The sequence below is a fragment of the Lathamus discolor genome, chromosome 7 (genome assembly GCF_037157495.1).
Source record: "Lathamus discolor isolate bLatDis1 chromosome 7, bLatDis1.hap1, whole genome shotgun sequence".
Taxonomy (NCBI): Eukaryota; Metazoa; Chordata; class Aves; order Psittaciformes; family Psittacidae; genus Lathamus; species Lathamus discolor.
This window is the reverse complement of record NC_088890.1, coordinates 4,102,446-4,124,515: the sequence shown is the minus strand read 5'-3', so window position 1 is coordinate 4,124,515 and position 22,070 is coordinate 4,102,446. Positions and strand designations below refer to the sequence as shown.

The window sequence follows — 22,070 nt, the reverse complement described above, 5'->3', positions numbered from 1 at the left end:
ATAGAGTTGTGTAACAGTCTAAGATCCGCAGAAGATATTGATGTTTGGCAGTTTAAGATGAGGCAGCATACGACAGATGTGAGAAAGTAAACTTGGGTGCTCCCATTTCAGCACAATTTCCAGAAGCACTCAACAGGGAATACCTGCAATATTAATGGGTTAATGATGGTAGCAATCCACATAGTCCTGCACTGCACACAGCTGGGCAGCTGTTCAAGGTTCCACCAGCTGGTGTGTTTGCTCATTAGCATCACCAGCACACGCCTGTGAGGAACCACTTGAGTTTAAGTTCTCCAGGCAGTATTACAAACAGCTAACTTAACACGTCATCCTGAGGCACATAAAAGCAGAGGTTACCAAACATGCTTCATTAACATACTACAGAGACTCATTTCTGTTTCCTTGTGCTGGAGTCTAAACTGGCACAATGCTGAAAGCTACCAGTTCAGACTCTGAGGATGCCTCACAGGAATATGCCAGCAATCAGTGTCCAAGATGATCCTGTGCTTGTGCCTCCAGACTGGCTGTCTTACACCAAGTTTACAGCACTATAGCGGTGGGCTCTCCTGACCTTTATCTCCTTTATCTGTATAAAACCACTCAGGAAAAGGTCTCCTCCTAAAAGAGTTTTTCAAAACCCAGTGAGGTTTTGGGGGGAGGGGAGGTTTGAGATGGAGCTACCTCATTTTTCATGCAAGTGAGGCTTCAATATTATTATTTTTTTTAATAGAATAACAAAATATCAACACATTTCAAAATAACACCAAATGCTACACAAAGCAGTGGACATTTCCTTAGCAACTACAGCAAGTCATGTTGTTCTTTGAGTTTCACAACAGAATCACTCACCAACAGAATGCAAGATGACATTTATACAGTTAAACCACATACAGATCCCCTAAGTTACATACCCCTGTTTCACTACCTTGAAGAACAGTAATTAAAACTTGGTACGATGGTAAAAGTTCCCCACCCAATATCATAAGCAATTATGCCAATAAAATCCACTTAAAAAATCAGCAGAACTGTTATCATCACAGAATACAATCATCAATACCATTAAGACACGTGCTGGAGAATACTCATTTACATAGCTCAGATCTCATCAGCTTTCTCAATACATTACAGTTGGACAATTATATGAAGTATCTTATTTCAGAAACCTAAGGTATGCCACGAGGAAGTGCCTTTATCATGCTGATATTTAAGTAACTGAGGTGGACACATAAGCAAAGGATGAAAGAATTATGCACAACAGAGGAAAACCCTAGCTTTTGGTGCCTCCATTTTCATTTTTATGGCCAGAGCCCTCTTGCTAGCACAGGGCCAACTAATAACCAGAGGAATATAAACTAAGAAAAATATCATGCTGTGCAGGTCAGTTGCATAGGAATCTTTGAGGCAGTTCCAGTGACATTCAAAACTGCCTTATGCAGGAGTATTGCCAAGAACATGGGGATGTACGGTCTACTTAAACTCATGGAGAGAAATAAACTCTCAAAGTTTTTGTAAGACGCTGTGTGCAATGGCAGTGCCAGAATTTCTGAAGTTAAGGCAAGCGTCACAGTTGAAGACAATCAACATCACACTATTAGGCTCTTCTCTTCTGTGTCTTAACAGTGCATAGCACCAAAACCCACACGGCGTATCATCACCTTAGCTTACAATGGCTAAACTAAGCATCGCTAGAAAAGGTGGTGTGGAAAAGGAACAGAAATACTAAAAGCAGCAGTTCAAAACAATAATAAATGGCAAATTTTCAGAAAACAGAAAGTTACATTGTCACTTAACTTGCCTGTTCTTTGGCAATCACACCTAGCTCAACACAGACCTCAGGCGGTCTACCAAAATAGCCTGTGTACAGAAGGTTGCACAGAAACACTAACAGGCAAAGTTCCTATGGCTTATTGTATCATAGAATGTTGCTGAAACAAACTGTACATTCAAGTGCTTACCGAAAAGAGCCCATTCTGTTGCCTTGTCGATGGTCTCCCCACATTTTGGTCTTGTCTGGTGGTTTCCAGAAATGGTTAATTCACTCTAAGAACACCAAGACAGCACAACCTGTTGAATAAACAGCATGATAATAAGCCACAAAGCAAAGAACACATAATGTGAAAAAAAAACACTGCTGGTTAGAAGGGGGGTGTGTCAGGATTCTGAACAGGATCCACAAATGTATAAGACCACATCCAGGCACAAATGAATTTAATTGTTGCCTTTCTCCATGTTCAAATTTGCAAGCATCAAATGACTTCTGAAATCAAGCTGTCAATACGGGTGGGCAAACAATGTGATATCTGCTTTGATTAACATAAAGCTTTCCAACATGCTGTGCTGTCTGACACTATTTGGAGCGCAGCTAGACGTGAGAAAGCCACAATCATCACCAACCAGGACCGCTGCCGAACAACAATCTGCAATTAATGTTTAATCCAAACTATTTTTTTTTTTTTTTGCCAAAAGCTCCCTGTTGTTCAAGGAAACGATCACTACTATTGGCCTACTATGGTTACTCTGCCCTCAAAAGCATGTAGATAACAGAGTAGACTTTGCCAATATTCATTACAGGCACTGTTCTCCAGCGCTGCCCTCATCAAGCTGAGTGACGCAAATAACACTTGCCTCATCAGAGATCTAAAATTTCATCCACTTCCTCCCACCAGCAAAGAAGGTGAGGATTTCCTGGTGACTGTCAAAGCCAAGCCTTGAAATGGGAAATATTTCCATCTTTCTCCTCAAAACAAAGGTTGCAGCATAGAGCAAAATGAGGCAGCTAGCAACCTGACAGTCTCAAATCTGCTCTGGCTAATTCAGTTGCAGCAGTGTGGGAGGACTCCTGTGCCACAAGACCAAGGTTAGGAGACCTGGGGCTCTCATGCTGCTGCAAAACAGCTCAAAAGCAGGATTAAACTGACCACAGTGGTTAGGTGGAACAGAAGACAGTGCAGACAGTCACTGCCAGGCCTGGCTAGAGCAGCTAATGCTGAAGAAAAGCAGATCCTGTTTCTTTTAACTTCCAAAGGTCAGCACTGCCAAACAGGTGGCAGGTTGACAGAGTGGCCTGTGACAGACCTCAAACCAGGGAGCAATTCCAGGTGCTGTAGCTGGCAGCCACCTGTGCCAGGGAGCTGAAGGGAGCTGCCCTGCCAAAAGGGAGCTCCTGCTCCTGCTGGGGTCCATCACCAGCCAGGGAACACTCATGTGGGAGGTGGGGAGTACACAACAGTGTGCAAGCTGATGAAGGCAACCTGTACAACTACCACTGAACCACGTACCCCATTTCTAAAGAAACAGGATCATTCAGTTGGCCACTTGAGCCTGAGAGCACTGGTCTTCTCACGTTTTACGTGGCTCTCAATGCAACAAGCAACCCCCTGATCCAGAGGACTTCCTCTGTTAGCTCCATCATATTTTCTTTCCCGGAGGTGAATCTAAGAGAACTGAGACTGCACACTTCACAGAGAGCAGGTAAATGGAGATGGCTGTGGCAGTCATCATTATGGTTGACTGGCATCAGCTGGTCCTTCTATTTATGAACTTTTGCAGCCTGTGAGCACAGAATCCTAGAACTGCATAAAGGTTTGGCTTGGAAGGGACCTTAAAGCTCATCCAGTTCCAAACCCCCTGCCACAGGCAGGGACACCTTCCACTAGAGCAGCTTGCTCCAAGCCCCATCCAACCTGGCCTTGAACACTGCCAGGGATTGGGCAGCCATGGCTTCTTTGGGCAACTCACGCCAGTGCCTCAGCACCCTCATCTACAGACCTGGTGTTTCTTTTTCTTCCTTTTTGGATTTCCTCCCGCAGTTCTCATTAAGTCAACAAGCTTACCAATGCTAAAAAGAAAACAAACAAACAAAAATCAAAACACAACAAACCTTTACCAGCTGGGAACTGTTTGGACATAACATTCAAATTATCAGAGGAGATAAAAAACACCATAGGGTTGACACTGGGCCTGGCACAGATCAGCTGAGCCACACAGCGACATCCATGAGTATGAGGTCATGGTTCAATAACACAGGCAGCAACACTGGCTCCGAGTCCCCTGCTCAGCCTCACACAATGTGCTCCCTCCACTCTGCCTTTGGCAAGGCACAATGTGTTAGCCGTGCCAGCCTGTACTTTTGTAGGTCTGCACCACAGATGACCCTCCGAAAGAGAGTTATATTTAACCCAGGTCATTGCAGTGATACGGTTTACTACACAGCCCCACAAAACAAAGTGACAGCACGCTGCAGGACAGGGACAGAAGCTTCTTAGGCTGGCTTCTACCAATGCCAAGATCTTCTGAAGGTATACCCTGGTACAGCTGCCTCAAAGATGCATGCTGAGGAGAAGCCACCAGGATTCATCCTTCTGCTGCAGGCAGGTAACTGCCAACTCAGCTCCCACCTCCCTGCTGGAAGGCAGAAGCTAGGAGACTGGTCAGTGAGAGCAAGGCTGTTTGCCAGAGACACCAACAGAGATTGGGGCTGGGGACAGGCCAACATCAAAACACAGAAAAAATCCACCCTCAAGTCCTAGGAACTGTCCATCAATTAGTTTAGCCATAATTCAGTCACAACCATGCATCTGAAGGAGACATCAACAAAGGATGTTTCAGAATGATTACACAGTAACGCAGCCACAGAACACTTAACATGGTCCAATCACTCACAGAGCCCAGATTTAGAGTTCAAGGCAATAATCAGCTCTTAGAATTAGACTGGATATTCAGGAGAATAGATATGCATCCTGAATACTGTATTTCCCTCCTCCCACCCCAGCTGGCTCTACTTCCTGTTGGCAAAGCCTCACCTCCAGTGAAGATACAGAAGGTGCATCTCAAAGGAAGGGAAGCTCTTTCATGGTCTAAGTTCCTCCAAGGACCACTGGTTCCACAGTCCTCCTAGGAGAGGCTGATGGAGCTACAGATGCTCCCTGGTGATTACCCCCAAAGAACTTCCTCAGGACCATGCCCTGCCCTCCCCAGCATCCCCTGGGGATCCTGATTCCACTTTCCAAACCACACATGCCAGTCCTGACAGCAGAGTCCTTTGGACCTCTTATTCCAATTCACGACATACTACGGTAAAATAATGGCACTGTACATCAGAATCATGCAACTGAAGCAGACTAAGAAGCTGACCTTCTTAAGGAATAACTAAAGATGTGAGGCAAGGGGCAGAGTGAGGAATGCCAGCACAGTCCTCGGGCATCTCCTCACCAACTCACACCCAACTTCACACCTTGTTTCCCAAATCTGGGGGAAGAGAGGAGAAATGAGTGACAGATTAGGTGAGGTGACATTTCAGAGATGCTATTTTCAGAAAAATACCCTGATATTCACAGCTTCCCTCCAAACACATCTTGCCAAAGCTGCCAGACTGGGTATTTATAGAGCATGAGGAAACCAAACACATAACTACACAAAGAACTATGCTCAAAGAGCAGAGGAAGTAACTTGCTGTAAAACAACTTTCTGCACCAAGTAAAGTTTTTGTAAGCCTGAAGAAAGGAAAAAGCCTCTGTGAAAATCAAGTACTACAGAAGGTACAAAAGAAAACCTTGCCCCAAGCTACAGAAACTGCAAGTAGCCAAGAAAGCCTGTTACCGTCAATGTTAAAATTGAAGATGTCTAATCCAGAAATATCAAAACCATGCCACTGAAATTTGAAAGCTGAGGGAGAACCATTTTGGCTCTCCCAGGTGTCAGGGTGGAGGTCTTCACCTACAAAGGGGTATGAGTGTCCTTTTCAGCTGCATCATGCTTTTTAAAACTTGTATTAGAAACAATCAGGTGAATTTCTAGCACATATACCCTCCATTATTATCCTGACTTTGCCTGTCCCAAGGAACTTCACAAGTGCATTCCCAGCTAGGGAATGCTCAGAGAGACTTTCACACCACCAGCACCCTGCTGGGGTAGGAAAGTGGATTCCACCTTCAGCAGCATTTCCAAAGTTAATACCACACACTAGCAATGACACCAAACCCTCATGGTGCCAATTGCTCTGAAAAACAAAACACGGGAGGTCACTGTTATTACTCCCTTAGCTCTATGGCCCCTGAGCACTACCCAGCCTTCACCAGCCTCCAGCACAAGCAAGACCTCAGCCTGCTCCACCTAAGCCCTTATTTACAGTCCAAAATCCCATTTAGCCCATCTCAGGGACTTACCATCAATCAACACACCCTGTGCAACAGCCCCATCACCTGTCCCTGCACCCCAGCATGAATCCAGCCCACTTTTTGTCCACCCCTTCCAAAACCACAAGCATTCTGAGGTACTTTTCACAGAAGCACATATGACGTGGTATGACCAGGTATTGATCAGGGCCTCAGAATAACACAGATATACTCAGAAACACCACAACCACTGATGCTGGCACAGGCACAAGGCCCTAGCGCTCAGCACAGCTGCACAGGACACTCCACAGCAGTCCTGCACCGGGGTCTGAGCCCCCCAAGCCCATGTCCCACAGGCGACTGAGGTGTGGAGCGCCAAAGACGACATGAAGCCTGAGGCCACAGCAGGGCATGGCGCAGGGACATGCCTCCTCGCAGCTCGCAGCCAAGGCAGCCCCATCCGTGGCCTATCCCCATCACAAACGACCCCAGAAGAGACACCCCCCATCCTGATGGTCCCAACTGAGGAACGTTCTGCTCCGCCGCCCCAGCGGCCCTGGGAAGGGCCTCCCCACACACGCTTCTCTATCCCAGACAGCGCCACAGGCACACATGTTCCGGTGCCGGGAGGCTGCCAGGACACCCCTCCTTTACCCCAGGGGACACCCCTCCTTTACCCCAGGGACACCCCTCCTTTACCCCAGGGGACACCCCTCCTTTACCCCAGGGGACACCCCTCCTTTACCCCAGGGGACACCCCTCCTTTACCCGAGGGGACACCCCTCCTTTACCCCAGGGGACACCCCTCCTTTACCCCAGGGGACACCCCTCCTTTACCCCAGGGACACCCCTCCTTTACCCCAGGGGACACCCCTCCTCGCGTCCCTGCGCGGGATGCCCGGCGGGAGGCTCTGCCCAGCCGCTGCGCCCCGGGAGACCCCCGGGGGCCGCGCCCGCCCCGTCCGCCGGGCGGCCCCACGCCAGAGCCAGCACCCGCAGGCCTCTCCCCACACAAAACCCGCGAGCGGCGCCCGGCGCCGGCTCCCCGGAGGCGCCATGGCCAGGACGGCGGGACAAGGCCGCCCCTCACCTCCTCCTCAGCCGACGCCTCTCCCGCCGCGCCAGGCCCAGCGCCACCACAGCGAGGAGCCGGAAGTTCCGCTGACCTCACCCCCGCCGGCGGCAACGCACTGCACGCTGGGAAATGTAGTCCCGCTCCGCCGCAGCAGAGCCACTGGTCCCGCCGTGCTCCGCGCCGGCGGACTACGTTTCCCAGCGTGCTTCGCACGGCGCGCGAGGCTTGCCGGGAGTTGGAGGCGCGGAGGCGCCGTGCGGCGGCGGCTAGCGGTGGGGCCTGCCTACAGCTCCCATGGCCCCGCGGGCACGGCGCCCGGCCTCGGGGCGGTGAGGCCGGGCCGCGGGGGGCGGGGCGCCGCGATGCCGGGGGCGCCGGGGAGACCGGGCACGGGGGCGGGGCGGGAGGTGGCCGCCCGCCGCCGGTGCCGTGCTTCTCGCCCCGCCTAGGCCGTGCCGGGGGCTGCCGGGCGGCCCCCGCCGCAGCAGCGCCCGGCGCCGACGGGAGGAGCCGCGAAGGTCGGTCCCTGCGCCGTGTCCGCCGCGGCGGGTCCCGAGCTCGGCGCTGCCCCGTGGCACATCGGCGGTCCGGGAGCGGTGACCCTCGCCCGGCCTGGGGTTGCGGGGAAGGCCAGCAAGGCTGGCGGCGGTGCAGGCGGCGGGGAAGGGCCGGGCGCGGACCGGGCCCTCGTCCGCGGCTCTTGGGTTGTCACCGGCTTTCGGGATCAGGGCCCGGGTTCCCCCCGCGCGGCGTTACCGGCTGGGCAGGAGGTGTGGCAGAGGCCGGAGCCCAGGGTCCGTCAGCCGGCTTCGGGGGTGCAGGGTCCCTGGCTGCCAACTGTTGCGCTCGGTTGAGCCCGTGTGTGCGCTCCTGGGCTGGATCCCCCGGGCTGGGGATGCGGGCGAGCTCTGCCCGGGGGGTGAGCACCGGGCAGGGGCTCCGGGGGCCTCCTTGCTCCCAGGGGGTTAACGCTGCCCGAGCTGCCTTGGCCTCGGGAGGATTGCCGCCATCCTGCTCTCATCTCAGCCACCTAAGCCAGGCCGGAGAGGGCCATAAAACACACCCTTTGCAAACATGAGGCCTTTGGGTGCGTTGTGTGCAGGACCAGCCCAGTCCAGGGCCGTCTCCCTTTCCCTTCGCTGCCAGGACACTGGGCTGCTTTCCCGGCGCTCAGGGGAAATCAGGGCAAAGCCTGGGTGAAAGGTGCTGGGCTGGGGACTGGAAGGAGCTGGGGCCATTGGGGGGAGGAAATCCTGCTGGATTAGAGCAGCTTTCCTGACGTCTCACCAGGGCTCAGCGCTGCCTGCTGAGCCAGCAGGATTGGGCCGGGGATGCTGGCATGGCCCTGGTTGAGAGCAGAGCCGTTTCAGGACCTGCTTTGTAGCTGATGGAACAGAGAACTGATACCGTGTGTAATGTGCAGGTCCTGCCCCGAGGAATGGCTGCGGATGTCCACAAGAAGAAAGGCTGGGAAGTGCCCAACGGGTCCCTGACACCAGGAGATGGGCAGCACACGGAGCGGTCCGAGAGCCCCACACCGGGGCTGGCGCAGGGGACGGAGCCAGGTACGGGCAGAGCTTGCTGTGGGGGCAAGCGAGGGGAAAAAACAAAGCAGCTCCTTGTCACGTGAGCTTGGCCCTGCACAGCCCCACAGGCAGGGGGAGATGGGCCCACTGGTGACCCCACCAGCAGGGCCCACACTCCTGGGTGCTGTGGGATGGGGAAAGGAGGGCAGGTCCTTCCCTGCAAATCCCTGTCCCTTTTGCACCCTCTGTCCACCTGCTGCCTCAGCGTGGGGACAGGCGGACGGACGCTGCACAGCCCGTTGTTCCCAGGGGCAGGCCAGGAGGGAGCCATGTTTGTGCACACCCGCTCCTATGAGGACCTGACGAGTCCCGAGGACGGAGCAGCTGCGGCACGGAGCCCGGAGGAGAGGTGTGGGGAGCCGGGCGAGCCGACCACCATGGAGCAGATCAGCAAGGACTTTAGCGAGCTGAGCACACAGCTCACAGGCATGGCCCTCGACCTGGAGGAGGAGATGAGGCAGAGCAAGGAGGGGAAGCTGGAGCCATCCCCGCAGACCACCCGCCGCGACTCGGTGCTGTCAGGCAAGGAGGAGGAGGACGTGACCATGGATGCCTGGCGCATGCATCGGAAGCATGTCTTCGTGCTGAGCGAGGCGGGCAAGCCTGTGTACTCCCGCTATGGCTCTGAGGAGGCCCTGTCCAGCACCATGGGTGTCATGATGGCCCTGGTGTCCTTCCTGGAGGCTGAGAAAAACGCCATCCGGTCCATCCATGCAGGTATCGCCTGGGGAGGAGGGGAAATGGGATGAGGGGTGTCACGGCCAGCTGTGCTGCTGCCACTCTGGGCCACATTAGGAGTCCCCAGGGACAGGTTGGTTGCTGGGGGGAGAGTCTGCAGCCTGGCTCCCCCCTGCAGCCATGGGTAGTCAGGCTTACAGGCTTGTCCCCGGCCCCCCGGGGACTCCCTCCCAAGCAGATGGCTACAAGGTGGTGTTTGTGCGGAGGAGCCCGCTGGTGCTGGTGGCAGTGGCACGGACCCGGCAGTCGGAGCAGGAGATCGCCCACGAGCTGCTCTACATCTACTACCAGATCCTGAGCCTGCTCACTTGGACCCAGCTCAACCACATCTTCCAGCAGAAGCAGAACTATGACCTGCGCAGGCTCCTGGCTGGCTCCGAACGCATCACTGACAACCTCCTGGACCTCATGGCCCACGACCCCAGCTTCCTCATGGGTGCCGTGCGCTGCCTGCCCCTGGCCGCCAGTGTGCGGGACGCTGTCAGCTCCAGCCTCCAGCAGGCCAAGGCCAAGAGCCTGGTCTTCTCCATTCTTCTGTCAGGGAACCAGCTGGTGTCTCTTGTGAGGAAGAAGGACCAGTTCCTCCACCCCATTGACCTCCATCTGCTCTTCAACCTCATCAGCTCTTCTTCCTCCTTCCGGGAGGGGGAAGCCTGGACTCCCATTTGCCTCCCAAAGTTCAACTCCAGCGGCTTTTTCCATGCCCACATTTCCTACCTGGAGCAGGAGATGGACCTGTGCCTCCTGCTGGTCTCCACTGACCGCGAGGACTTCTTCACTGTGTCTGACTGTAAGCGGCGCTTCCAGGAGCGGCTGCGGCGGCGGGGAGTGCACCATGCTCTCCAGGAGGCCCTGCGCACCCCCTTCTACAGCGTGGCCCAGGTGGGCATCCCTGACCTCCGACACTTCATCTACAAGTCCAAGAGCTCTGGGCTCTTCACCAGGTGAGGCCCACAGGGAACGTGGGGCATGGGGTAAGCCTTCTGCACAAAGCCCCTTCTCCAGGGGGCTAATGGGGTGCTGTGTTCCTGCAGCCCTGAGATTGAGGCACCCTACGTGCGGGAGGAGGAGAAGGAGAGGCTCTTAGGGCTCTACCAGTACCTCCACAGCCGGGCTCACAACTCTTCGCGCCCTCTGAAGAACATCTACTTCACGGGCCCCCGTGAGAACCTCCTGGCTTGGGTAAGGGCAGTCTGCAGGGTTCGGGTGAGCCCATCTTCTCCTGTCCAGCATGGTGGAATAAGGGGGTGGTGGCACAACACAGCACCACCTCTGTGGTCCCCAGGGTGGCCACCCAGTCCTTTTGGAGGTGAGCCTGCCCCGATGCCACCCGTGCCAGGGAGCGACAGGCAGGGACCTCAGCATCAACTGGTGAGCTCCACACCATGAGCTGTGCCATGCACTGTCCTTAACTCCCCAGTGCCATGGAGAAAACCCACTCTGGGGTTTGGTCCTCCTGACAAACCAGAAGCCAGTCATTAAGGGTACCCCACTGCCACCTTGTGTCCCTGCACTGGAGCCCCTGTGCCCATGCCCCACAGCCCATGGGGAAGGTGCAGTACCAGCCCCAAGCAGGGCACAGACATGTTCCCTGCAAGTACCCTGTTTCTTTGCCCAGGTAACCAGCGCCTTTGAGCTCTACATATGCTATAGTCCCCTGGGGACCAAGGCCGGCGCCATCAGTGCTGTCAACAAGCTCATGAAGTGGATCCGCAAGGAGGAAGACCGACTTTTCATCCTCACACCTCAGACATACTGATGGGCATTGCAGAGGGCATGGTACCAGCCAGGGGAACCCCTGCTGTGCCGGGGAGCCCATCCCAGGGAGGCCTGGGCCATGTGTCCGGGGGAGAGGGCATGGTGGGATGATGATGGAGCACAGGGAAACCCACCCATGGGACTGTCCAACCTGGGTGTTAGAGACAGGGTGCACAGCCAGGGCAAGGGGTGAGCAGAACTTTCATCTGCAGGCAGTGCCCCCAGCTGGGAGGGCTGCCCTTCCTCTGTGGTCCCAGCTCCATCCTTTGTTGGGAGGGTCCGTGAGTGGGGGCTACTGGTACCCCAGGTTGCTAGAAGGGAGCTGAGCCCCTGTGCCTGGCACCCTCCTTTCTCTGCCATCCTGTGGCTGTGTCAAGGGTGGGGGCTCCCAGAGGAGATGTAGCAGTGCTCAGGGGACCCCTGTGCTGTTCTGCCTGCAGATAGTGGCTGATGCCACCCAGGCAGGGGACAGGGCTGGCCCAGAGCATTCACTGCTCTTCTCACAGCCATGGGGGAGCCAGGCCCCCCAAGTGCCAGGCAGCCCTGGAGCCCTGCCCTGACAGGTTTGACCCCTTAGTATCTGTGTGAGCCCAGACCCTTCCCACCATGGCCATGGGAAGGATGTCCCTGGGGACACTGGTCATTAGTGTATGGGTCAACTGCTCCACTGGGACAGCAGGGTCCTGCCCACCTCCCCATGGAGGCACAGAGCAATCCCAGAGAGACTCAGGGTACCAGGGTGCCCATTGGGGTGCTTGTAGTGCTGGCTCCTGGGCAGCAGACGCTAAAGGTGTATCTCAGGTGCAGCCTTTTGGAGACCTTCAGGCTCTGGTGTCCCCCCAGCCCATGGGGGGCACCTTCCCCCCAAACCAGCCACTCGAGCCAGCTATGCTGAGCTTGCTGCATGGGGGCCACCTCCTCCTGGCTGTCCCCAGGCACTGGTGTGGGACTGAGTGGCCCTGAACACCAGCCACAGCCCGATCCCGTGTTTTGGGGCTGTTTGCTGAGCACTGGGACAAGTGTTCAAAAGAGGAGCAGAGCCACCGGGGTGGCAGCCAGATGCAGAGGGAGCTGGGAAGGACCGGCAGGGCTAGCACAGGGACTCCGCTCCTGTATTTATGCTCCTGCCAGAGTGTAATCGCTTGTCTTTGCTCATAAACATTATCTGGACCCTAAGTCTTGAAGTGTCATTCTTGTGTGATCACTTGGGGGAGCGTGGTGGTAGGGAACTGGCCAAGCTGCAGGGTGGGGAGTTTGGTCTGAGTTTGGGTCTGGTGCAATCCAGCCCTCAGGGACCCACTGAGGGCCCAGAAATCTGCCAGGGAGCAGTGGAAGGCATCCGGGGTCGTGCTGGTGGGAGCAGCAAAGCCCCCGGGACGTGCTGGCCAGGACCAGCTCATGGCGAAACCGAGCAGGAGACGCGCAGCCAGAGGAAGGAGCTGTTGGGCAAGGCACAGGGCAACGTAACCGCCGGGCCTTGCACAACGCGGGGCAGCAGCCAGCCCGGGAGATGAGGGCAGGGGAGCCTGGTTTTGGTGCGTTCAGCCCCTCCTGAGACCAAAGTCCCCCTGGGAGCGAGGGGCAGCGCCCTGCTTGGGTGGAGGAGAAGTCCCTGTGCGCAGCTGGGCCCACAGCCCCAGGGGAACGGGGCACTGGAAGGGCAAATCCCTCTGGTGCATCAGGACGCAAAGCATCTGCCTTCAGCGCTGGGAACAGCAAGTCCCAGCAGTGCTGGCGCCTCCTGCCACCGCAGGCAGCCGTTGATGGCGGGGAGGAAAGGACAGAGACACAAACAGGAGACAAAGGATGGACACAATAGAAATGAGCCTCAGGGCTCGCTGCGGATCTTGCCCCCTGCATGGAGCCCAACACACTGAGCCTGCTGCCTCCTCCGAGGGCTGCCCCGACGGCCTGCAAACAAGTCGCAAGCGCGGTGCCAGCGCGGGCAGCTTCCGGGAAGCAGCAATTCCAGTGTCGAGAGCCCCAGCGGGGCTGCGGGCTGCTGCAAGGGGGCCCAGACCCCACACACACGCCGGGGTGCTGGCAGCCACCTCCCAACACGGGGACCCTCCGACGGCCACCCCGTCGGCGTTGGACCGGGGGGCACTCGAGGCATCGTGCCAGCACTGCACCCTAAGTCCTGATGAGGGTCCCTCCAGGGCACCGCTCCCGAGCTTGTTCCCCCGGGGTGCACAGCGACCCTCCAGCACCTCGGGACCGGGGGTGCCCCGGGCTCCCCGAGTACTCCCGTCCCTGCGCGCTGTGTGAGCTGGGGCAGGCCCTCGGGAACCCCGCACCGCTCGGAGGCAGGGCCCGCCCCGTCCCGCCCCTGCTGCTCCGCCACAGCCCCGCCACGGCCCCGGTCCGCCCCGCCCCGGCCCGGCACGGAACAGCCCGGCACGGCCCCGCCGCAGCGCCCAGGTGAGCGCCCGCCGCCCCGCACTGCTCGGCACCGGGCACCGGACGGGGCGGGGCGGACCCCCGGGAGGAGCGGGCGGAGGCAGCCGGACCCGGCGGGGATCCCGGACGAGGACCCGGTCCCGGTCCCGGTAATCTGTAGCTGGGGCGGGGGGGGGGGGGGGGGGGGGGAGAAATCGGCCCCGGGGGTACGGCGGGGTCCGTGTCCCGGGGGCTGGCAGGGGACTTGTCCCAGCGCCGCGGGGATCCCCATCCCCGCTGCTGTCGCTGGGGGCTGGCAGCGGTCCCCAGCCCCGGCCCGGCCCCAGGCGGCTCTTGGGGCCCTTGTCTGCGGGGGAAGAGGGGCTGGCAGAGGTCCGCCAGTCCCCAGGAGGGGAGTCTTGGAGGACAGGGAAGGCTTCTGGGGTCGTCAAGGGTCTGAGGGGTGGCAGCAGGCAGGATTTGACCCCCCTGCTGCAGGCAGCTTGGCTTCACCTCCTGCTTATGGTGTTGGAGAAGAGGTTTGCTTTCCCAGCAGCACCCGCCGTTCCTGGACCAAGGGCACCCCGGCACCCGCTGCCCCACACGCAGCTGACACAGTGCCCCTGGTCCTCGCCTGACGGCAGTGAGTAAAACCCTTTCTCCTGTGTTTTGGCAGATGCGATGGTGACCAATCCCCCACGTGTCCTGACCGCTCTAAGTGCTGAGCACCATCGATAACCCCACACCAGCGGCACCGCACAGCATGGGGCTGTTGTGGTGCACGTGTCTCTTGCTGGTGCTCCCCCTGGCCTCGCTGGGTGCTGGCACCTGGCAGTGTCCCCGCATCCCTTACAGCTCCACCAGGAACTTCTCTGTCCCCTACACGCTGCCCAGCCTCAATGCTGGCAGCCCCGTGCAGAACATCGCCATCTTCACTGACCCCACCGGCCCGGCCGCTATCTTCGTGGCCGTCCGCAACCGCATCCTGCTGGTGAGCCCCGAGCTGCGCCTCCTCTCCGTCCTCATCACTGGCCCCGTGGGCAGCACTGAATGTGCGGTCTGCCGACTGTGCCCGGCTGCTGTGGACAGCCCTGAGGACACCGACAACGTCCTGCTGCTGCTGGACCCACTGGAGCCATGGCTGTACAGCTGCGGCACAGCGCGGCATGGGCTGTGCTACCAGCACCAGCTGGAGGTGCGGAATGGCGAGGTGGCCATCGCAGCCACACACTGCCTGTACTCAGCCACGGGCAACAGCCCTGCATCCTGCCCTGACTGCGTGGCCAGCCCGCTGGGGACCAGTGCCACCGTGGTGGCCACTTCCTATGCTTCTTTCTTCTACCTCGGCTCCACCATCAACAGCAGTGTGGCGGCACGGTACAGCCCGCAGTCGGTGTCCGTCCGCAGGCTGAAGGGCACCTTGGATGGGTTTTCAGATGACTTCCAGTGGCTGACGGTGCTGCCGCAGTACCGGGACAACTACACCATCCACTACGTGCACTCCTTCGCGGATGGGGACCACGTCTACTTCCTCATGGTGCAGCCAGAGCGGCCAGGCTTGGGGACGTACCACACGCGCCTGGCGCGGCTCAGCACCCATGAGCGCGACCTCCGCCGCTACCGTGAGCTCGTCCTCGACTGCCGCTTCGAGTCCAAGCGGCGGCGGAGGCGCAGTGGTGAGGAGGGTGCTGAGCGGGACGTTGCCTACAACGTGCTGCAGGCAGCACATGCTGCCCGCCCCGGCGCACGCCTGGCCCGAGACCTCGGCATCAACGACGCCGACACCGTGCTCTTTGGTGCTTTCGCCGAGAGCCGCACGGAGAGCCGGGTGCCGAGAGCGGACTCGGCCGTCTGTGCCTTCCCCCTGCGCCTCCTCAACCAGGCCATGGAGGAGGGCATGGAGAAGTGCTGCGGCACCGGGCACCAGCCTCTGCTGAGGGGGCTCAGCTTCTTCCAGCCAGTGGAGTACTGCCCGCACAACGTGAGTCCTCCGCCGTGCGCCGCATCCATCCTGGGGAGGCTGGGGGTCAGCTGGGATGCGGGGAGGTGGGTTTGGAAGGCTGGGAAGCACTGAGGAGGCAGGGATCCAGTTGTGTCCCCACCCCGGGCACCCTGTGCTCGCCCAAGCTGGGTGCTGCAGACGCACAAGCTGGCACATGGGTGCACATTTGCCTGCCGAGCATCCCTTTCCTTGGTGCGGCTTCCCAGGGGAGCCCCTGCAGTGCCTGTCCCCACGCCGGGCTGTCGGTGGGTGCCTTCTCCAGGGTGTTTATGCGGGGGAAGCCGCAGGGCTGCGGTGCTCCCAGGGCCGCTCCCCCCTTACCCCCCCCAGCCCCAGGGCCGCCGCCTTCGCTGGGCAGATAAACGAGAGGCGGAAGCAGGATTAGTCACCGCGGCTTCTCCGCCGCTGCAGCCGCGGGGCGGGAACGCCAAGTCCCAGGTACAAGCCCTGGCGCAGCCGGGATGGGCGCAGTCAGGAGCCCTGCAGGGCCCCTCTGCAGGCAGGGTCCCGGCGAGAGCCCACGACGCGGGTTCTGGTGTTCTCAGCCAGGCACCGGGCAAGGTGCAGCCAAATCCCTTCCACTTTCCGCACACGGCTCACGGCCGCTGACTCACACCGGCAGCAGGGCGAGCCAGGGGCACTCCCAGCCCCACAACCGGTGGGGGGGCCGGGGAGGACCCTGGACCCTCGCCGAGCTCCAGGGGTTGGATTCGGGGTGTCTGCCCTGTGGTGCCGGCAGTGATAACCGCATCCAGATGTGTCGGGAGGGGAGCACAGGATCTGACGCTGCGCGGGGGTGGCGGGAGGGGCCGAGCATGTGCTTTTTCCCCAAAATATTCCCCGCCTGCAGGGGTTTGGGCAATCGGCTGTCCCTAAAGAATCCTGGGGCTGGAGCCGGTGCTCACCCACGAGGCCATGGGGGGATTGGGGCACCAGGGCAGGCTTCGAGGCACCCACCCCATGCTCTGCCTCAGGTAAACCTCTCGGCACCGGTGGTCAACACCAGCTGTTGGGACAAGCCCACCCTCGTCCCCGCCGCCTCCCATAAGGTGGACCTGTTCAATGGGCAGCTGGCCGGCGTCCTCCTCACCTCCATCTTTGTCACCGCGCTGGGGGACGTCACCGTGGCTCACCTGGGCACAGCAGAGGGACGGGTATTCCAGGTGGGATGGGGGGGGCCGGGTGGGGTGGGGGTCCCGGCAGGGTGTGGGGTGCACTCAGCCCCCCGCTCTGCCCCGCTGCAGATGGTGCTCCAGCGCTCCAGCTCCTACCTCCTCACCTTGGCCAACTTCTCCCTGGGGGAGCCAGGGCCGGTGCGGAGTGCCATGGGGCTGCAGAGCCACTCGCTGTTCTTCACTGCCGGCACCAAGGTGAGCGTGGGGCGCGGGGAGTGTGGGGTGGGTGTGAGTCCCGTGGGCCCCGCTCACCTCCGCTCTCTGTCCGCAGGTATGGCGCCTGAACGTCACCGGCCCCGGCTGCCGCCACTTCTCCACGTGCCAGCACTGCCTGCGCGCCGAGCGCTTCATGGGCTGCGGCTGGTGCAGCAATGGCTGCACGCGCCACCATGAGTGCCAGGGGCAGTGGGTCCAGGACAGCTGCCCGCCCGTCCTCACTGACGTAGGTCTGCGCCGCCATCCCCCTGCTCCTGCATCTCCCAGGCGCTTGGATGGGAGGGAGGTGGCAAATGGGGCGGCGCAGCCATCACCGGGTACCTGGGGCTCAGGGTGACGCTGGTTCCTCTCCCGCAGTTCCACCCTCGGAGCGCCCCGCTGCGGGGCCGGACGCGGGTGACGCTGTGTGGAATGACCTTCCGCTCCCGGCCGGACCCCGAGCCCTGCCGCAGCCCCCGCGGAGCCTGCCGGGTGGTGGTGGGACAGCGAGGCTGCACTGTGCTGCCAGAGGAAAGCAAGAGCCACAGGTCCGTGGTGGTGCCAGGGCAGAGAGCAGCAGCAGAGGGGTCTGCGGCTGCCCCCCAGCCTGGGGCTGACTCCCCATCATCGCCCCACAGACCCCTGCCCACCTCCCGCCGTAAAGACTTCGTGGATGTGCTGGTGTGCGAGCTGGAGCCAGGGGGCCCGACAGCAGCAGAGGGCCCTGCTGATGTGGTGCTCACCGTGGAGGAACCTGATGGACCCTCTGCCATCCCTGGCTTCCGTGTCCGTGGCTCTGCCACCCTTGGGGGCTTCTTCTTCGTGGTATGGCCCTGCTCTGGCCGTTACCCCAGTGTGGGCCAGATGCCCCCTCGCAGGGTTTGGGGTCAGGGTTGGCTCACCTCCCACCCCAACGACCCCATTTCTGCACAGGAGCCCCGTGTCAGTGCCCTGCACCCCCTGTTCGGCCCCCAGGGGGGTGGCACCTCCCTCTCGCTCTATGGCACCCACCTCTTGGCAGGAAGCAGCTGGTGGGTGATGGTCAATGGCTCCGCATGCCCCCTGGCCGGGCAGCCCAGGTACACCCCTGCCCCATCCCTGCGGGCACAGTGCAATCCCTGGTACAGGGAACCCCCTGCAGCCCTGCTGTCCCCCTCAGCCACAGCCGCCGTGTCCCCAGGCAGGGTGACGGGGACATTCGGTGCACGACTCCCGCTGCCGGTGGCCTGGGCACAGCCCGGGTGTCCCTGTGGATTGATGGGGAGGAGTTCCCGGCGCCCCTGCCCTTCCAGTACCGCCCCGACCCCTCTGTTTCGGCTGTCGTTCCCAGCTGCAGCTATGAGTGAGTGCTGGGTTCCATTCCCTGCCCGGCCTCCCCACCACCCTGGACGGGCTGGGTGAGGTGATGGGGACCGCATGCACCCCAGGAACCATCTGCATCTCGGGGACTGCATGCAAGCTGGGGGCTATGTGCACCCGAAAGCCTTGATCCCTGTCCGCTGTAGGGGCTCGATGCTCACCATCATCGGCACCCACCTGGACTCGGTGTATCGTGCCAAGATCCGCTTTGAAGCCAGCGGTGTGAGGACCAAACCCACAGTAAGCACCAGGGCAGGAGGCTGTCACCCCCATCCATGCCCTGCCACCCCGGTTCCTGTGCCACGCTGGTGCCAGCATTCATCTGCCCACAGGACTGCGAGAGCCCGCTGTCGCCGGCGCGGGTGCTGTGCCGCAGCCCCGCATTCCCCTTTGAGAGCAAGGTGGAGATGACGTCGGGGAACCTGAGCGTGCTGCTGGACGGTGCCACCGGCCACTGGCTCTTCCGCCTCCTCTACTACCCCCGGCCCAAGGTCTTCCCCTTGGAGCAAGAGGGTGGGCGCCTCCGCCTCAAGCCTGGTGACGATGAGATCGAAGTGCACGTATGTGGGGCAATGGGGTGAGTCAGGGTGGGGGGACCCATTGCCGGGACCCCCAGGCTCAGGGTGCTGTGTCCGGGCAGCAACTGGGGCTGGATGCAGTGGCTGCCTGCATGAACATCACCATGACGGTGGGGGGCCGGGACTGCCACCCCAATGTGCTGAAGAACGAGGTGACGTGCCGCCTGCCCCGCGAGCTGCGCCTGCCCCCGGCCGGGGCCCCCGTGGAGGTAGGCACCCCCCAGGTGCCCCCCCCCACCCCAGTGTCCCCCATCGCCGCCCTGCTGAGCCCCTGCTCCCCCAGATCTGTGTGAACAGTGCCTGTGAGGCGCTGGGCTGGGTGCTGTCCCCTGCTGTCTCTCTGGACCTGGCCTCCAGCCTGGCCCTGGGCATCAGCATCACCTTCCTGGTCTGCGGCATCCTGGCTGCCCTGCTGCTCCGTTGGCACTGGAGGAAGAGGAGGGGTGAGTGCTGTGCTCCCCGGGCACCCTGTGGCCCCCCGGCCCCCGCCTGCATCCCACCACCCACCCCACTGCTGCCTGCAGGGACGGAGAACCTGGAGCTGCTGGTGCAGCCCGGCCGCAGCGATGCCCCCGCCACCACCCAGCGCCCTGGCGTCGACTACAGGGAGGTGCTGGGTAAGTGGGTGACACCGGCAGGGGTGCTGGGATGCTGGGTGCCTGCCCAGCCCTCACCCTGCCTGTCCCAGCAGTGCTGCCCACAGCAGGCAGCCCCGGCCCAGCACTGGCCCGGGCACGGTTCACTGGTGCTGGTACCGCTGCTGGTGCTGGTATGGCGGCCGGCGGCTCCCCCGTGCCCCTGCTCAGGGCCACATCCTGCTGCCTGGAGGACCTGCGGCCAGAGCTGCTGGAGGAAGTGAAGGACATCCTCATCCCCGAGGAGCAGCTCGTCACCCACCGCCACCGGGTCATCGGCAAAGGTGATGCAGTGCCCCAGTTTGCCCAGAGAAGCTGTGGCTGCCCCATCCCCGGCAGTGCTCAAGGCCAGGTTGGAAACAGGGGCTTGGAGCAACCTGATCCAGTGGAAGGGGTCCCTGCCCGTGGCAGGGGGCTGGAACTGGACGAGCTTCAAGGTCCTTTCCAACCCAAATGAGTCTGGGATTCTACGGCTCTCTGAACTTGGCCATGGCATTGCCCGCTCACTGTGTGCGGTGCGGCTTTACACTGCCTGTCCCTGCAGGGCACTTCGGCAGCGTCTACCACGGCACCTACTCGGACCCGCTGCTGGGGGACCTCCACTGTGCTGTCAAGTCCCTGCACCGTGAGTAGCACCGGCTGCCTCGGCGCGGCCCCGCGGCCCGGCTTGGCGGCAGCGCTCCACAGCTCAGCTCTCTGCAGGCATCACCGACGTGGAGGAGGTGGAGGAGTTCCTGCGCGAGGGCATCCTCATGAAGAGCTTCCACCACCCCCAGGTGCTCTCGCTGCTGGGGGTGTGCCTGCCCCGCCACGGGCTGCCCCTCGTCGTCCTGCCCTACATGCGCCACGGGGACCTGCGCCACTTCATCCGCGCACAGGAGCGGGTACGGGGGTACCCTGCAGGTGAGGGGGGGGGGTGGTGTGGGATCAAGGTGTCCCCACTCACTGCTCCCACCCCACAGAGCCCCACAGTGAAGGAGCTCATCGGCTTTGGGCTGCAGGTGGCCCTGGGCATGGAGTACCTGGCGCAGAAGAAGTTTGTGCATCGGGACCTGGCGGCCAGGAACTGCATGTGAGTTTAGCCATGCCCGCCAGCCCCAGACATGGGGTCATGCCATGGACCCGGGGGTGGGTATGAGGCGTGATGCCCGGTGTCTCTCCCCACCCAAAACTGGTGTCCCATAGGCTGGATGAGACACTGACAGTAAAGGTGGCTGACTTTGGGCTGGCACGGGACGTGTTTGGCAAGGAGTACTACAGTGTCCGGCGGCACCGCCACGCCAAGCTGCCTGTCAAGTGGATGGCACTGGAGAGCCTCCAGACCCAAAAGTTCACCACCAAGTCAGATGTGGTAGGCACGACCCCCGTCCCTGTCCCTATGCCCACCATGCCTCCCCCCCTCAATGGCAGCTCTCTGCTCGGCAGTGGTCCTTCGGGGTGCTCATGTGGGAGCTGCTGACACGGGGAGCATCACCGTACCCCGGGGTGGACCCTTACGACATGACCCGCTACCTGCAGCGGGGGAGACGCCTGCTGCAGCCCCAGCACTGCCCCGACACCCTGTGAGTGGGGCTGGGGTGGGCAGGGTGCGATGGGGGGAGTTCCAGGGGGCTGCTGTTGCTGACGGGGGTGTTGGGACAGGTATGGGGTGATGCTGAGCTGCTGGGCACCGTCACCGGAGGAGAGACCGTCCTTCACCGGGCTGGTGAGTGAGCTGGAGCGTGTCCTGGCCGCACTGGAGGGTGAGCTCTACGTCAACCTGGCTGTCACCTATGTCAACCTGGAGCGTGGCCCCCCCTTCCCTCCTGCCCCTCTGGGGCTGTTGCCTGATGGTGAAGATGAGGATGAGGATAATGAGGAGGACAAAGAGGACGAGGAAGAGGAGGAGGAAGAAGAGGAAGAAGAGGAGGGGACAGCCCTGTTTTGATGGGGTGCTCTGCACTGTGGGGGCCACCGGATCCCCATACACTATGGGCACGCTTGCCCTAGGAGGGATGCAGCGTGCAGCCGGGTGCTACGAGGCACTCTCCGTGTGGGATGGGTGCTGAGAGGCAGCTGAGTGCTGCGGGGTGCTCTCCCATGGCTTGCACCCGGACCTTACTGGGTGCTCCCCAGGCTTGGCCCTACAACACAGGGTGCCATGGGGCTCTGTCCTGCACTGGCTGGATGCTGGGTCTCAGCCCCACAGTGGCTGGGTGCTGTGTGGTCCCAGGCTCAGCCCCACAATAGTGAGCCTCTGCTGTGGGGCCCCGGCAGGTGCCATAGGGTGACCTGGCCCACCCATGGGTGCCTTGGTGTTTCCAGTCCCTTGGCTGCTGGAATGGCTCATTAAAACCTACTTCTGTTTTTACCAGGGGCTGAGGCTGTGTCTCTGGGGGGACCGTGCCTTGGCTGGCAGCACCCCTGTCCCCCTGTGAGGAGGGGGCTCACTCCCCACAGGGCACCCGCTGTTCCTGTACCAGCCATGGGAGGGCACC

At 60.4% G+C, this 22,070-nt stretch overlaps 3 protein-coding genes across 9 annotated transcripts in view; 2 read left to right on the top strand and 1 right to left on the bottom strand.

Annotated features, from left to right (window-relative positions):
• The window catches only part of RBM6 (RNA binding motif protein 6), a 58,965-nt gene extending 51,668 nt beyond the window's left edge, over positions 1-7,297 (bottom strand). For 4 of the 5 annotated variants that reach the window (XM_065687017.1, XM_065687019.1, XM_065687020.1 and 1 more), the window contains exons 1-2: positions 7,204-7,297; positions 1,956-2,064 (exon numbers count right to left, since the gene is read on the bottom strand). In XM_065687017.1, the coding sequence (XP_065543089.1) occupies positions 1,956-1,999 (44 nt within the window). In that variant the 5' untranslated portion in view covers positions 2,000-2,064; positions 7,204-7,297. Of the gene's footprint in view, positions 1-1,955; positions 2,065-3,768; positions 3,839-7,203 lie in introns of all 5 variants that reach the window. The other variant, XM_065687018.1, reaches the window with a different exon arrangement.
• A 261-nt stretch (positions 7,298-7,558) lies between these two features.
• MON1A (MON1 homolog A, secretory trafficking associated) lies at positions 7,559-12,446 on the top strand. The gene is made up of 6 exons (XM_065687579.1): positions 7,559-7,706; positions 8,612-8,753; positions 9,024-9,491; positions 9,691-10,456; positions 10,547-10,694; positions 11,131-12,446. Exons 2-6 carry the CDS (start codon positions 8,627-8,629, stop codon positions 11,269-11,271), a joined length of 1,650 nt encoding a protein of 549 aa, XP_065543651.1. The 5' UTR covers positions 7,559-7,706; positions 8,612-8,626; the 3' UTR covers positions 11,272-12,446.
• Positions 12,447-13,651: 1,205 nt separating this feature from the next.
• Positions 13,652-21,943, top strand: MST1R (macrophage stimulating 1 receptor). 3 transcript variants are annotated; one of them, XM_065687510.1, is made up of 21 exons: positions 13,652-13,819; positions 14,326-15,630; positions 16,626-16,814; positions 16,896-17,021; positions 17,098-17,268; positions 17,400-17,569; positions 17,660-17,846; positions 17,955-18,100; positions 18,202-18,363; positions 18,527-18,620; positions 18,713-18,940; positions 19,021-19,167; positions 19,242-19,401; positions 19,483-19,575; positions 19,650-19,877; positions 20,138-20,218; positions 20,296-20,477; positions 20,556-20,665; positions 20,779-20,944; positions 21,019-21,155; positions 21,235-21,943. In XM_065687510.1, the coding sequence occupies exons 2-21, from the start codon at positions 14,413-14,415 to the stop codon at positions 21,518-21,520; spliced, it is 4,281 nt and encodes a 1,426-aa protein (XP_065543582.1). In that variant the 5' UTR covers positions 13,652-13,819; positions 14,326-14,412; the 3' UTR covers positions 21,521-21,943. The 3 variants fall into 3 exon arrangements, with proteins under 3 accessions (XP_065543582.1, XP_065543583.1, XP_065543581.1); XM_065687511.1 differs by having other exon boundaries at positions 18,181-18,363; positions 20,595-20,665; XM_065687509.1 differs by having other exon boundaries at positions 18,181-18,363.
• Positions 21,944-22,070: the final 127 nt, after the last annotated feature.

Coding starts and splice junctions, on each gene's coding strand:
- MST1R (XM_065687509.1), top strand. CDS start 14,413: ATGGGGCTGTTGTGGTGCACGTGTCTCTTGCTGGTGCTCCCCCTGGCC. Junction 15,631..16,625: donor TGGAGTACTGCCCGCACAAC/GTGAGTCCTCCG, acceptor GCTCTGCCTCAG/GTAAACCTCTCGGCACCGGT. Junction 20,666..20,778: donor CTGGCGGCCAGGAACTGCAT/GTGAGTTTAGCC, acceptor GGTGTCCCATAG/GCTGGATGAGACACTGACAG.
- MON1A (XM_065687579.1), top strand. CDS start 8,627: ATGGCTGCGGATGTCCACAAGAAGAAAGGCTGGGAAGTGCCCAACGGG. Junction 8,754..9,023: donor GGCGCAGGGGACGGAGCCAG/GTACGGGCAGAG, acceptor CGTTGTTCCCAG/GGGCAGGCCAGGAGGGAGCC. Junction 10,457..10,546: donor AGCTCTGGGCTCTTCACCAG/GTGAGGCCCACA, acceptor GTGTTCCTGCAG/CCCTGAGATTGAGGCACCCT.